We start from the raw sequence: 12,240 nt of genomic DNA on the forward strand, positions 1-12,240 counted from the left end.
TGTAGCTAAGTGTCACTGTGCAAGAAGAGCCCAGGAAAGAGTGTTCCCAGTTGTTGTGAGCTTAAGCACATACACCTACCGAGCATGCCATATGTGGAGACTTACAAGGACAGAGTGCAAGTCAAGGAGTTATGAGAGGTAAGGTCGGAGATGAAGGCTGTGACAAAAATCTGAGGCCCCACTGAGGAACTCAGATTTTATCCTGTAGGAAATGGAGAGTCATTGAGGGGTTAAAAGCATTAGAGTGACCTCTATAGCTCCCATCTGGAGGACAGATTTAATGGAACTGAAACTAGAGGCTGGGAGACGCATCATAATGACCACGGATGAGCAAGGGATGATCAAGGCCAGTCTAGAAACATGGTGGTCGGAATGGAGAGGAGGGGAATCATCTTTTGAATATTTAGGTAACAACACCTGGACTTAGTGATGTGTGGGGTGAGGAGCAGGAGGAAACTGAAATAAGTTCATAGGTTTCTGGTTTGGGTGATAGATAGCTTGGCACCAATTTAAGGAGAGATTATACAAGAAAGTTCAGGCAGAGTAGAGTACTCTGAGATTTGGATGAAAAGGAAATGAGATTGGATAGTAATTAGAGGGGGTAGAGACAAAAGACTGTACATTTCAGGAGGATAGGGCCTATGTCTGCATTATTCACCCACAGTATCCTCAGCACCTAGGTCAATGCTTACTCTTGGTAAGTCCTCAACAAATATCATTCTGAATGAATGTGGAAGGGCCAGTGGAAGGATCACTAAGATGAGAAGGATTTGAGCATGTTTGCAAGAAGAGAGGAAGAAGCAACTGGGGACAGAAATGAAGCTCTAACAGAGGGAGGGTATGCTTGATATAATGGGGGGATCAGAATATGCCACCCCAAAGTATGTCACCGTGGATTATTTTGAGCTGAAGGCAACTGAGAATCAACAGATGCAGGAAAAGTTCTCTGCCCTCCTCTCATCTGCCTAGTAGGGCATAAATTTCCCTTTGTGAAGGTACCCCCACCACCACCTGGAAGAGCAATTCTTATTACCAGAGATAGAGTCAACATCAAGAAGAGTCTGAATAAACAGACATTACTAAAATAACCCTTATCTTCCCATATGTTTTCTAGTTGCTTCATGTTTTATCATCCCTTAAAGCACAAACACTCTTTCCTTCATTAAAATGGTATGTAAGCCCCCAAGTCTAATAGCTTCCTTTAGTTTTACTTCTTTTCTGTCAACTCTTGTACATGTAAATATTTTTTTTTAATAATTTCCAGCTTTTTTTAAAAAAAATAATGAATTAATTTATTTTTGGCTGTGTTGGGCCTTTGTTTCTGTGCGAGGGCTTTCTCTAGTTGCGGCGAGCGGGGGCCACTCTTCATCGCGGTGCGCGGGCCTCTCACGTCACGGCCTCTCTTGTTGTGGAGCACAGGCTCCAGACACGCAGGCTCAGTAGTTGTGGCTCACGGGCCCAGTTGCTCTGCGGCATGTGGGATCTTCCCAGACCAGGGCTCGAACCTGTGTCCCCTGCATTGGCAGGCAGATTCTCAACCACTGCGCCACCAGGGAAGCCCCCTGTACATGTAAATATTAATAAAAATTTTGTGGGACTTCCCTGGTGGTCCAGTGGTAAAGAATCCACCTTCCAATGCAGGGGACGCGGGTTCGATCCCTGATCGGGGAACTAAGATCCCACATGCTGCAGGGCAGCTAAGCCCGTGCACGCCACAACTACTGAGCTTGCGCGCCTCAACTAGAGAGCCTGCATGCCGCAAACTACAGAGCCCATGCGCTCTGGAGCCCACATGCCACAACTACAGAGCCCACATGCCCTGGAGCCCACACGCCACACTAGAGAGAGAAAACCTGCAGGCCTCAACTAGAGAGAAGCCCGCGCACCACCTCGAAAGATCCCACATGTCTCAACAAAGATCCCGTGTGTCACAACTAAGACCCAACACAGCCAAAAATAAAAAAATAAATATTTTTTTAAAGTGCTAAAAAAAAGAGGTAATGACAAAATAATTTTTTAAAATTTTGTGCTTTTTCTCCTATTAATCTGTCTTTGTTCATTTATTTTGCAAGCCCCCGGACACTGAACCTGAGAGGGTAGAAGCAAGTTTTTCTCCTGGACAATAGTGAGGTCCCAAAAGAAGTGGAAGGGGATTGGGCACAGGTATTTTGGAAAAAGTGTAACATCACATCCTCTGAGACAAAAGTTGTTGAGGATGAATATAAATATAGGTGCTTATAGGGAAAATACTGGGGAGTTGAAGGACCTTATGCCTGATGTCCTCTCATTTCCTTAATGAAGTAAGAGACAGTCTGAATGAAACACCTCCCCTCTGACCCTGTGTTACTATCCTTGAACCAACTGGACCAGAAGGGCTGGGCTTTTCATTGCCTCTCTGTCACATCCTGAGTTATGCCTCCTTAAGCATAATCAAGTCCCACAAGGCCTGGCACTTTATCTGTTGAATGGGAGTTAAAGATGTTTAGAAACTTTTACCAAAAAAAGCCTAATTTAAGATTTGCTGTATATTTTGAGACTCAACAATCATTTTTCCTTTACTTCTACTCTTTTCCCTCAAGATGAATTCTTTTTTTTTTTTTTTTAATTGACATCTGCTGATTGTTTTATTTAACTTTTCACTTTAAAGACAAGACCAAAATCAAAACCTCTGAACTTACACTTTTCAACCTGAAAGAATCAAAGAATGTAGTTATAATTCTAAAGTAGCAACAATAAAGCAAGTGTTATTCTTATGGGTATTAATGGACTATACTGAAACAAGGTAAAATATAATACTCTTATTTTGTACTTACTTTGAAATGCTGCCACTGAACAGATGTTTATTCTGAAAGATGCTACTATGAAGTTTGCACACTCAAATACCAATAATGGTTATTCAAAATTAAATTTATGAAATAACTAGAAAATAGGCTGAATTGGAACCTGTGCATAGTTTTATGACATTAATTAGCAACATTTTTTTAAAGACATAGAAGGCTATTGTTTTAATATAAATTAGAAGTTTTAAAACCATCTCCCTTTAGTGCCTTCAATTATCACATAAACCAAAGACCCAAATAATTTCAAATGATCACAGATACTACTTAGGCAAAAATTCTCATGTGTCAGTACTTTTAATGTTGTGCACGTCAAAGTATAGTAAAAAACGACTATAAACAAGATGCAGCCCCTCTATTTCCATGAACAGCACAGTGCATTACAGTAAACCGAGCTTATATTCAACCATCAAATGTGGTTCTCCCATTAGTTCACTTTGTGACAGGTCATTAAGAATATCTTCAAATCCAATAGTCTCATCATTACCCCTCAAAATATCCAATGAAAGGTTTGAGCTTGGAAGAAATGGAAGACGCTGAACCTGCTGCACTGCCTTGAATTCCATTTGTAGTTTTAACGGAGCAAATAGACCCTGGATGTTTCTCAGTGTGGAAAAGTTCATTTTATCTTGGTTGAGCTGGAAATTTTTTTCTGATAATTCAAGAGGATGACTGGGCAGAAGTTCATTTTTCACATAAGAAAAACCTTTTCGAAGAAGATCATGACTTTCAAAAGGTGCACTTGCTGAAAGTTCAGTAACTGGAATACTGTCCTTTAGCTGAGATCCAAGTCCTCTGGCATTCATCTTCAACTCGCTCCGCAAACAGCTTCTCAGCCCGTTACCGTCAGCCGACCCCGCGGCTCACTCAAGATGAATTCTTTATCATAACGATCTTTAGTCCCACAAGTAGATAGCCCTGCCAGGCTTCCCTACCAGCTGTGCAGACATGTCCAGACTTAACTAAATCCTAGGACAAAAAACAAATCTGGCTTTAAGCTGTATTCCCTGCTATGCAAATTTATTAAAATATTTCATGTCATAGACCCATGGATTCACTCATTAAGAGGTGAGTCCAAAAAGTTAAATATACAAAAGACTCTAAAAAGAGGTGAATAATATGAAACAGTAAATGAGAAACCACGCAATTCAGTATTCATCTTGTCTGAGTGAGAATCCTGACTAATAAGAAACAAACATGGAAATAGTCTTTATTCACTCTGCCACTCAGATACATTGATAATATTATGGCAGTCCTTATAATTTAACCCTGCTACTTTCAAATGCGCAAAGAAAATGTAGTTTCATCATTTTCCACCACTGATTTAATCTTGGTGGGGGGGGCCAGTTTGGGTCCAACCCAGTAAACTTGGTCCAATTCAAAAATGCAGACAGTCTCTGTAGTTAATGGAGCCTCTTTTGGGTAATGCTCAGTCTTTCACAATTTCTCCCCATCCTTTTACTTCTCTCTAAAAGAGCACATGGCTATAGAGGGTGATTGTGGCATGCAACTCATGGTGGGCTATAGGGGAGAGGCAGAGCCTTTGACCCACCCAATATCTTCTGGATCAGGGCTTCTGAAACTTAAATGTGACACCAATTATCTATGTATCTTGTTAGAGTACAGACTCTGGTTCAGCAGTTCTGGGATGATAACCCAAGATTCTGCATATCTAAGAAGAGCCCAGGTGATACTGATGCAGCTGGTGTTTGGATACACCTTAAGTAGTGAGGCTCTTGACCTTTGCAGGTCTCTGCTGCAACATGTCTGGTCTGCTCAGCTGCTAGGCGGGTGACCACTGAGGTAAGACTTGTCCCATTAGACCTTTGGCGGTGACACACTGGCTCTCACTACTGACATCCATGGTCTCAGCCACCTTCCTTCAGTTACAGTCTTTGCACATAGGGGCTTCTTTGACTCTACACAGCTCTGGCCCCCTCTCTGAGCATGTGTACCTACTTACCAGGACACAGGGTAACATCTGGGTCCCCTGAACGCCATACAAGGCATGGAAACAGAGTGCATCCTCACACTCACCTCTCAAGCTCGCTTCCACCACTTTTGTGCTGTCTCCTGTGCCATGTTGGAAGAGATGCCATATGTGAGACTTCCTGAGGCTCATAGTTCTCCTCTAGCTCCATGCAGGAGCTACTGTAGGGGAGGAAAAATTCCTTTTCCTACTGCCCTCCTGGGTTCCCCAGTTGGTGCCTTATAAATTGGACTGTCAAAAGACAGAACAACGAAAGAAAAGCATACACATTTATTTAATATAAGTTTTACGTGACAATGGAGCCCTCATAAGGAAATGAAGACCTGAAGAAATGGTTAAACCTGAGCTTTTTTTTACCACTAGGTTTGTTGAAGAGTGGGAAGTCCTGGTAAAACATGAAAGGACCAAAGGGAATGAGCTAAAGGTAGTAAACACGGGGAAACTTAGCAAGGCCTGTTCATTCAGTTTCCTCTTGCCCTCCCTTCAGCAATAAGGATGCTCCTTTCCTCCTGGTATAGGGAGGGCACCTCTCACATGAGGGTCTTGTGACCTGCTTCAGCAGAGAAGGTGGAGGTCCTAGAGTCCTTCCTGCTTCTCTGTTTCTCAAATTCCTTCAGCTTAAAATATTCACAATGCCACGGCATCATATTTTGCAGCAGTGTGTTCTAAATCCTGTCTCCCATAATTTTCTCATATCTAGCTGGATATTTCTGAAGTCTCATATCAGAGTGCAGCTTCAGGAAGGGGGAAACAGAATCATAAAATGCCTCCCCCTGGCTCTATTTTTCTTTTCTTGCTGCAACCCACCTGAGTGAGAAAAGCTGGATATTTCATTTCCTTTCTGTCATATCCTGAGTTATGCCTCCTTACTATGTTGAAGTCTTTAATTCCTATTTTGAATCTGTAATCAACAATGTGATGGTATTTTGGGGGCCTTCGGTGATTAATTAGGTTGAGATGCGGTCAGATGGGATAGTTCTCTTATACAGAGATGAAGGGACCAGAGCTCGCTCTTTCTTCACCATGTGAGGACCCAGCAAGAAGACAAACCACCTGTGAACCAGAGGAAGGCCCTCACCACGAACCCAACCGTGCTGGCATCCTCATCTCAAATTGCAAGCCTCCAGAACTGTGAGGAATAAATATCTGTTGCCGAAGCCACCCAGTCTATGGTATTGTGCTGTAACAGCCCCAAATGACTAATATACTCCCTAAGCATAATCAAGTCCCAGGAGATCTGACACTTGATCTGTTGAATGGAAGTTAAAGAAATTTAGAAACTCCTGCATTTAAAAAAGCCTGATTTGCAAGACTTGCTATAGACTTTGAGACCCAATGGCTCTTTTTCCTAGGCAGGATCTGTTCTCTCTTTCCCTGGAGTAACAAGCCTCGCCATGGAGGTAGAAGGCAACAAGGCAACATGATTTAGGGAGGAAATAAAGCTATATTGGTTAATTACGTCAAATATATTCAATCTATAACCATACTCACACATCTCATAAATGTACCCATTTCTGTTCACGTAGCCCATTTCTGTGCCTCCTTCCCTTCTAACTTAATTGCAGTAGAGTGATGACCTTACCTCACACTCCTGTCCTCCTGTTTTAGAAATCTAGCCCTTTCTGGAGACCCAGCTTTTCAATATAATGTTCATTATATGTTATGATACAGTAGGAGTGTGACAGTTCCAGAGACTTAGGCAAGTGGCTCAGTCAATATCCTCTTCCAGAGTGAACCTTGGTTGAATAGAGAGAGCACCCATTCTGCCCAGGTCCGACCCTGTGAGGCAACACTTAACGGCTCTGTTGGTACTTTGGTGGTTGTTGATGCAGCTGCTGGTGATGATAAGGAGGTTTTTGTTGTTAAAGGGTTTATGCATTTTTTAAAAATCTGGTTATTGATTATCTAGCCCTCTGATTTCTGTAAGGTCAGGATTGATCTGTTTTAAGGGGAAAGGCTTTTCTCCTTGTCTGGAATGTCCTTTCCCCACTGCCTGTCTTGAAAATTCCTATTCTGTCTTTAAACCCAGCTGCAATGTTGCCCACTCTGTGTAGCATTCTCTGAGTCCTCCCCTCCACCCAGGAAGACTGAAGTTGTCTTTGTTCTGCGCCATTGCTGTATCTTGTAATCACCTCTATCATCACATCGTTCACAGTGTATCAGGAGGATTCCCCACCCTGTCTGTCTTCCTTACAGAATTCTCTGTGCTGTTCACACCAGTCCACCGTAGATGATCCATAAACATTTGTTGACTCAGTGAATAAATAGCACCAGAGCCAAAGGTCCCCCAAGTAGTGAAAAGAAATGCTGGAATTCAACATTGGACTGTTACCCCAAGGCCCACGTTTGCCCTGCACCAAAATGCTTTGCACTTTGGGAATTTCACATTGAGGAGGCTTGCTGTCTACCCATGATACATAGGCATGAGCTGCCATGAGCCCTGCATGTTTTTCCAGTCCTTTCTCTCCTCCTCACCCTTCCTTTGATGAAGAGCAGATTTCCCAGAATTGCCTCTGGGACTGGGTTTTAGGGTGAGTGTTGGTAAGAAAACAGAGTGGACTGTCACCAGACTGAGCCCTAAAGAATCAAGAGCAGGTTAGAACTCCTTTCCTTGAAGTCTTCCTGTAAGAATCACTTGCATTTCTTGTATGTTTACTGTGTGCTTGACATGTTAGTAAGTCTTTGCATACTTTACTTATTTTTGCATACTTTATTTCATCATAATAACAACACTTTGACATAGCAAAGTCAGTTATGTTATATCATAACTAAAGATAGTAATCATAACAATTACTAGTATGCCTTATGTCACAAACAGGGAACTGAGACTCATAAGAGAGATTGCTAATTGCCCAAGGCCACACGGTTTTAGCAGTAGTAGAACTGGGACCCAAGCCTGCCCAGGCATGCCTAATGCCAAAATCTACTCTCTTCAGGTAACGGAGTCCACCAGGAATAGACCAGTAGGCAAGAGTGCAGGGAAATTATTTATGAATTAATACTTATTGGGGGGTAATAGATATCTGTTAAGCTTTGTGACCACCTAGCATCTTTGAACATCTTTCCTATATTTGAGTAATTTTCCACATTTATTATTTTTAATTGAAGTATAGTTGATTTACAATGTGTTAATTTCTGGTGTATAGCAAAGTGATTCAGTTTTATATTCAGTATAGCAAAGTGATTCAGAATATATATATATTTTTTTCATATTCTTTTCCATATTGGTTTATTACAGAATACTGAATATAGTTCCCTGTGCTATAGTGTAGGACCTTTTTGTTTATCTATTTTATATATAGTAGTTTATATCTGCTAACCCCAAACTCCTAATTTATCCCTCCCCTACCCCCTTTCCCCTTTGGTAACCATAAATTTTTCTATGACTGTGAATCTGTTTCTGTTTTGTAAATAAGTTCATTTATATCATATTTTAGATTCCACATATAAATGATATCGTATGGTGTTTGTCTTTCCCTGTCTGACTTACTTCACTTAATATGATCATCTCTAGGTCCATTCATGTTGCTGCAAATGGCATTATCTTCCATCTTTTTTATGGCTGAGTAGTATTCCATTGTGTGTGTGTGTGTGTGTGTGTGTGTGTGTGTATATATATATATATATATATATATATATATATACCACATCTTCTTTATCCATTCATCTGTCAATGGACACTTAGGTTGTTTCCATGTCTTGGGTATTGTAAATAGTGCTGCTATGAACATTGGGGTGCATGTATCTTTTCGAATTAGAGTTTTTTCTGGATTTATGCGCAGGAGTGGGATTGCTGGATCATATGGTAACTCTATTTTTAGTTTTGTAAGAAACCTCCATACTGTTTTCCATAGTGGCTGCACCAATTTACTTTTCCACCAACAGTGTAGGAGGGTTCCTTTTTCTCCACACCCTCTCCAGCATTTATTATTTGTAGACTTTAAAAAAAAATCTTATTGGAGTATAGTTGCTTTACAATATTGTGTTAATTTATACTGTACAGCAAAGTGAATCAGCTATATGTATACATATATCCCCTCTTTTTTGGATTTCCTTCTCATTTAGGTCACCACAGAGCACTGACTACAGTTCCCTGTGCTATACAGTAGGTTCTCATTAGTTATCTATTTTATACATAGTATCAATAGTGTATATATGTCAATCCCAGTCTCCCAATTCATCCTGCCATTCCCCTTTCCCCCTTGGTACCCATATGTTTGTTCTCTACATCTGTGTCTCTATTTCTGCTTTATGAATAAGATCGTCTATACCAATTTTTTCAGATTCCACATATATGCGTTAATACACGATATTTGTTTTTCTCTTTCTGACTTACTTCACTCTGTATGACACTCTCTCGGTCCATTCATGTCTCTACAAATGACCCGATTTCGTTCCTTTCTGTGGCTGAGTAATATTCCATTGTATACATGTACCACATCTTCTTTATCCATTCTTCTGTTGATGGACATTTAGGTTGCTTCCATGTCCTGGCTATTGTAAATAGTGCTGCAATGAACATTGGGGGTGCATGTGTCTTTTGAATTATGGTTTTCTCTGGATATATGCCCAGTAGTGGGATTGCTGGGTCATATGGTAGTTCTATTTTTAGTTTTTTAAGGAATCTCCATACTGTTTCCCATAGTGGCTGTATCAATTTACATTCCCACCAATGATGCATGAGGGTTCCCTTTTCTCCACACCCTCTCTAGCATTTATTGTTTGTAGATTTTTTGGTGATGGCCATTCTGACTAGTGTGAGGTGATACCTCATTGTAGTTTTGATTTGCATTTCTCTGATAATTAGTGATGTTGAGCATCTCTTCATGTGCCTATTGGCCATCTATATGTCTTCTTTGGAGAAATATCTATTTAGGTCTTCTGCCCATTTTTTGATTGGGTTGTTCTTTTTTTGATATTGAGTTGTATGAGCTGTTTGTGTATTTTGGATATAAAGCTCTTGTCGGTCACATTGTTCACAAATATTTTCTCCCAATCTGTAGGTTGTCTTTTTGTTTTGTTTGTGGTTTCCTTTCCTGTGCAAAGCTTATAAGTTTGATTAGGTTCATTGTTTATTTTTGCTTTTATTTCTATTGCCTTGGGAGACTGACTTAAGAAAAATATGAGAATGTTTTGCCTATGTTCTCTTCTAGGAGTTTTATGGTGTCATGTCTTATATTTAAGTCTTTAAGCCATTTCAAGTTTATTTTTGTGTATGGTGTGAGGGTGTATTCTAACTTCACTGATTTACATGCAGCTGTCCAACTTTTCCAACATACTGAAGAGACTGTCTTTTTCCCATTGTATGTACTTGCATCCTTTATCAAAGATTAATTGACCATAGGTATGTGGGTTTATTTCTGGGCCCTCTATTCCATTCCATTGATCCATATATCTGTTTTTGTACCAATACCATGCTGTTTTGATTACTGTAGCTTTTGTAGTATTGTCTGAAGTCTGGGAGGGTTATGCCTCCTGCTTTGTTCTTTTTCTTCAGGATTGTTTTGGCAATTCTGGATCTTTTATGGTTCCATATAAATTTTAGGGTTATTTATTCTAGTTATGTGAAAAATGTCATGGGTAATTCGATAGAGATCACATTAAATCTGTAGATTGCTTTGGGTAGTATTGCCATTTTAAAAATATTAATCCTTCCAAGTGCATGGGATAGCTTTCCATTTCTTTGAATTATCTTCAATTTCCTTTATCAGTGTTTTATATTTCTCAGCATATAAGTCTTTCACCCCTTTGGTCAGGTTTATTCCTAAGTATTTTATTTTTTTGATGCGATTTTTAAAGTGATTTTTTTTTTACTTTCCCTTTCTGATATTTTCATTGTTAGTGTAAAGAAATGCAACCGATTTCTGTATGTTAATCTTGTATCCTCCTACTTTGCTGAATTTGTTTTTCAGTTCTAGTAGTTTTTGTGTGGAGTCTTTAGGGTTTTCTACATATAGTATCATGCCATCGGCATATAATGGCAATTTTACCTCTTCCCTTCCAATTTGGATACCTTTTATTTCTCTTTCTTGTCCAATTGCTGTGGCTAGGACTTTCAATACTATGTTGACTAGAAGTGGTGAGAATGGGCATCCTTGTCTTGTTCCTGATTTTAGAGGAAGGCTTTTCACTGTTGAGTATTATGTTGGCTGTGGGTTTGCCATAAGTAGCTTTTGTTATATTGAGATATGTTCCTTCTGTACCAGCTTTGGTAAAGAGTTTTCATCATGAATGCATGCTGAATTTTATCAAATGCTTTTTCTGCATCTGTTGAGATGATCATGTGGTTTTTGTCTTTTCTTTTGTTGGTGTGGTGTATCACATTGATTGATTTGCATGTGTTGAACCATCTTTGTGACTCTGGAATGAATCCAACTTGATGGTGGCTTGGTAATTTTCCATATTAAGAGTCCTGCCTCCCAAAGGTAGAGACCAGGCATTTGCTCTTGTGCAAAAAGGGAAAATGCCACTCAACACACACACCAGGACTAAATGAATGGAGCTTACAAAGATAGAAGCAGTAGCAGATAGGCAGACCCCTCTAATCCATTGTATTCTAAGGGGGTGCACAGAGATCTAGCAAGGCAGGCAGCAGACTCATAGAGACTCCAATCTTGGGCCATGGGGTTTATAAGCTACATGGTTAGGAAAGCACCAGCCCCTCCCTTCAGGTGATCAGGGTTCAAGGTACCATAGTAATATGGCATGGTAGAACACTGGCTCCAGCCCTACCCTTGTCTTTCATGACTTCAGGGAATACCAGGCCTTTCTCTGGTATTTGCATAATATAGTTAGCTATCGGCTTGAACCCCAGCAACCAAGCAGCATTCAAGACCAAAGAAATACCACCCCTTCCTCTGGTATGATCAGAGTGCTAGGCTTTAAGTCTCATAGTTAACCAGAATTGACTGTTTTAAGCACCAAGCTATCACCAGTTTCCATCATATTTGCAGGGGAGCAACTCATTTTATAGAAGGCAGCCTGCAGAGAATTTATATTAGACAAATTTCGCCTCTCTCTCCCTTGCTTCCCCAACCTCTCTTGCAGAAAGGGCACAGGTATGTGATTTAGGCTCTGCCAGTCATATGTACACATGTGAAGTTTTGGCTTAGAAAAGAGTAGGAGAATACAGGAGCATGAAATCCATTTTCTGGAGTGACTGATAACAGAGGCCTTTGGTTTCTGACAACAGTTGTGGTGACTCTGGAATCCAGGGCCCAGTATCAGCAGTGCCTGATGTCAGTGTCTGGAGGAGGCTGCAACAGGGCTGCTTCTGGGATTGACTCATGTTGTAGTTTGACATCTTTTCTGTCTGTGTGCCTTCCAAGTTGATCTGGTCCCTCATGGAAATTCTCTGCGCTACCTAATAACCTGGAATAAACGTATACTCTGCTTTAACCAGCTGAAGTCATT

The 12,240-nt window shown here is 40.5% G+C and overlaps 1 protein-coding gene across 1 annotated transcript; it reads right to left on the minus strand.

The window, feature by feature from the left end:
* Positions 1-3,115: 3,115 nt before the first annotated feature.
* LOC103006195 (proteasome maturation protein-like) lies at positions 3,116-3,700 on the minus strand. The gene has a single exon (XM_057548566.1). It carries the CDS (start codon positions 3,641-3,643, stop codon positions 3,218-3,220), a length of 426 nt encoding a protein of 141 aa, XP_057404549.1. The 5' UTR covers positions 3,644-3,700; the 3' UTR covers positions 3,116-3,217.
* Between the last annotated feature and the right edge of the window lie 8,540 nt (positions 3,701-12,240).

The sequence above is a fragment of the Balaenoptera acutorostrata genome, chromosome 6 (assembly GCF_949987535.1).
Source record: "Balaenoptera acutorostrata chromosome 6, mBalAcu1.1, whole genome shotgun sequence".
In the NCBI taxonomy this organism is placed as follows: Eukaryota; Metazoa; Chordata; class Mammalia; order Artiodactyla; family Balaenopteridae; genus Balaenoptera; species Balaenoptera acutorostrata.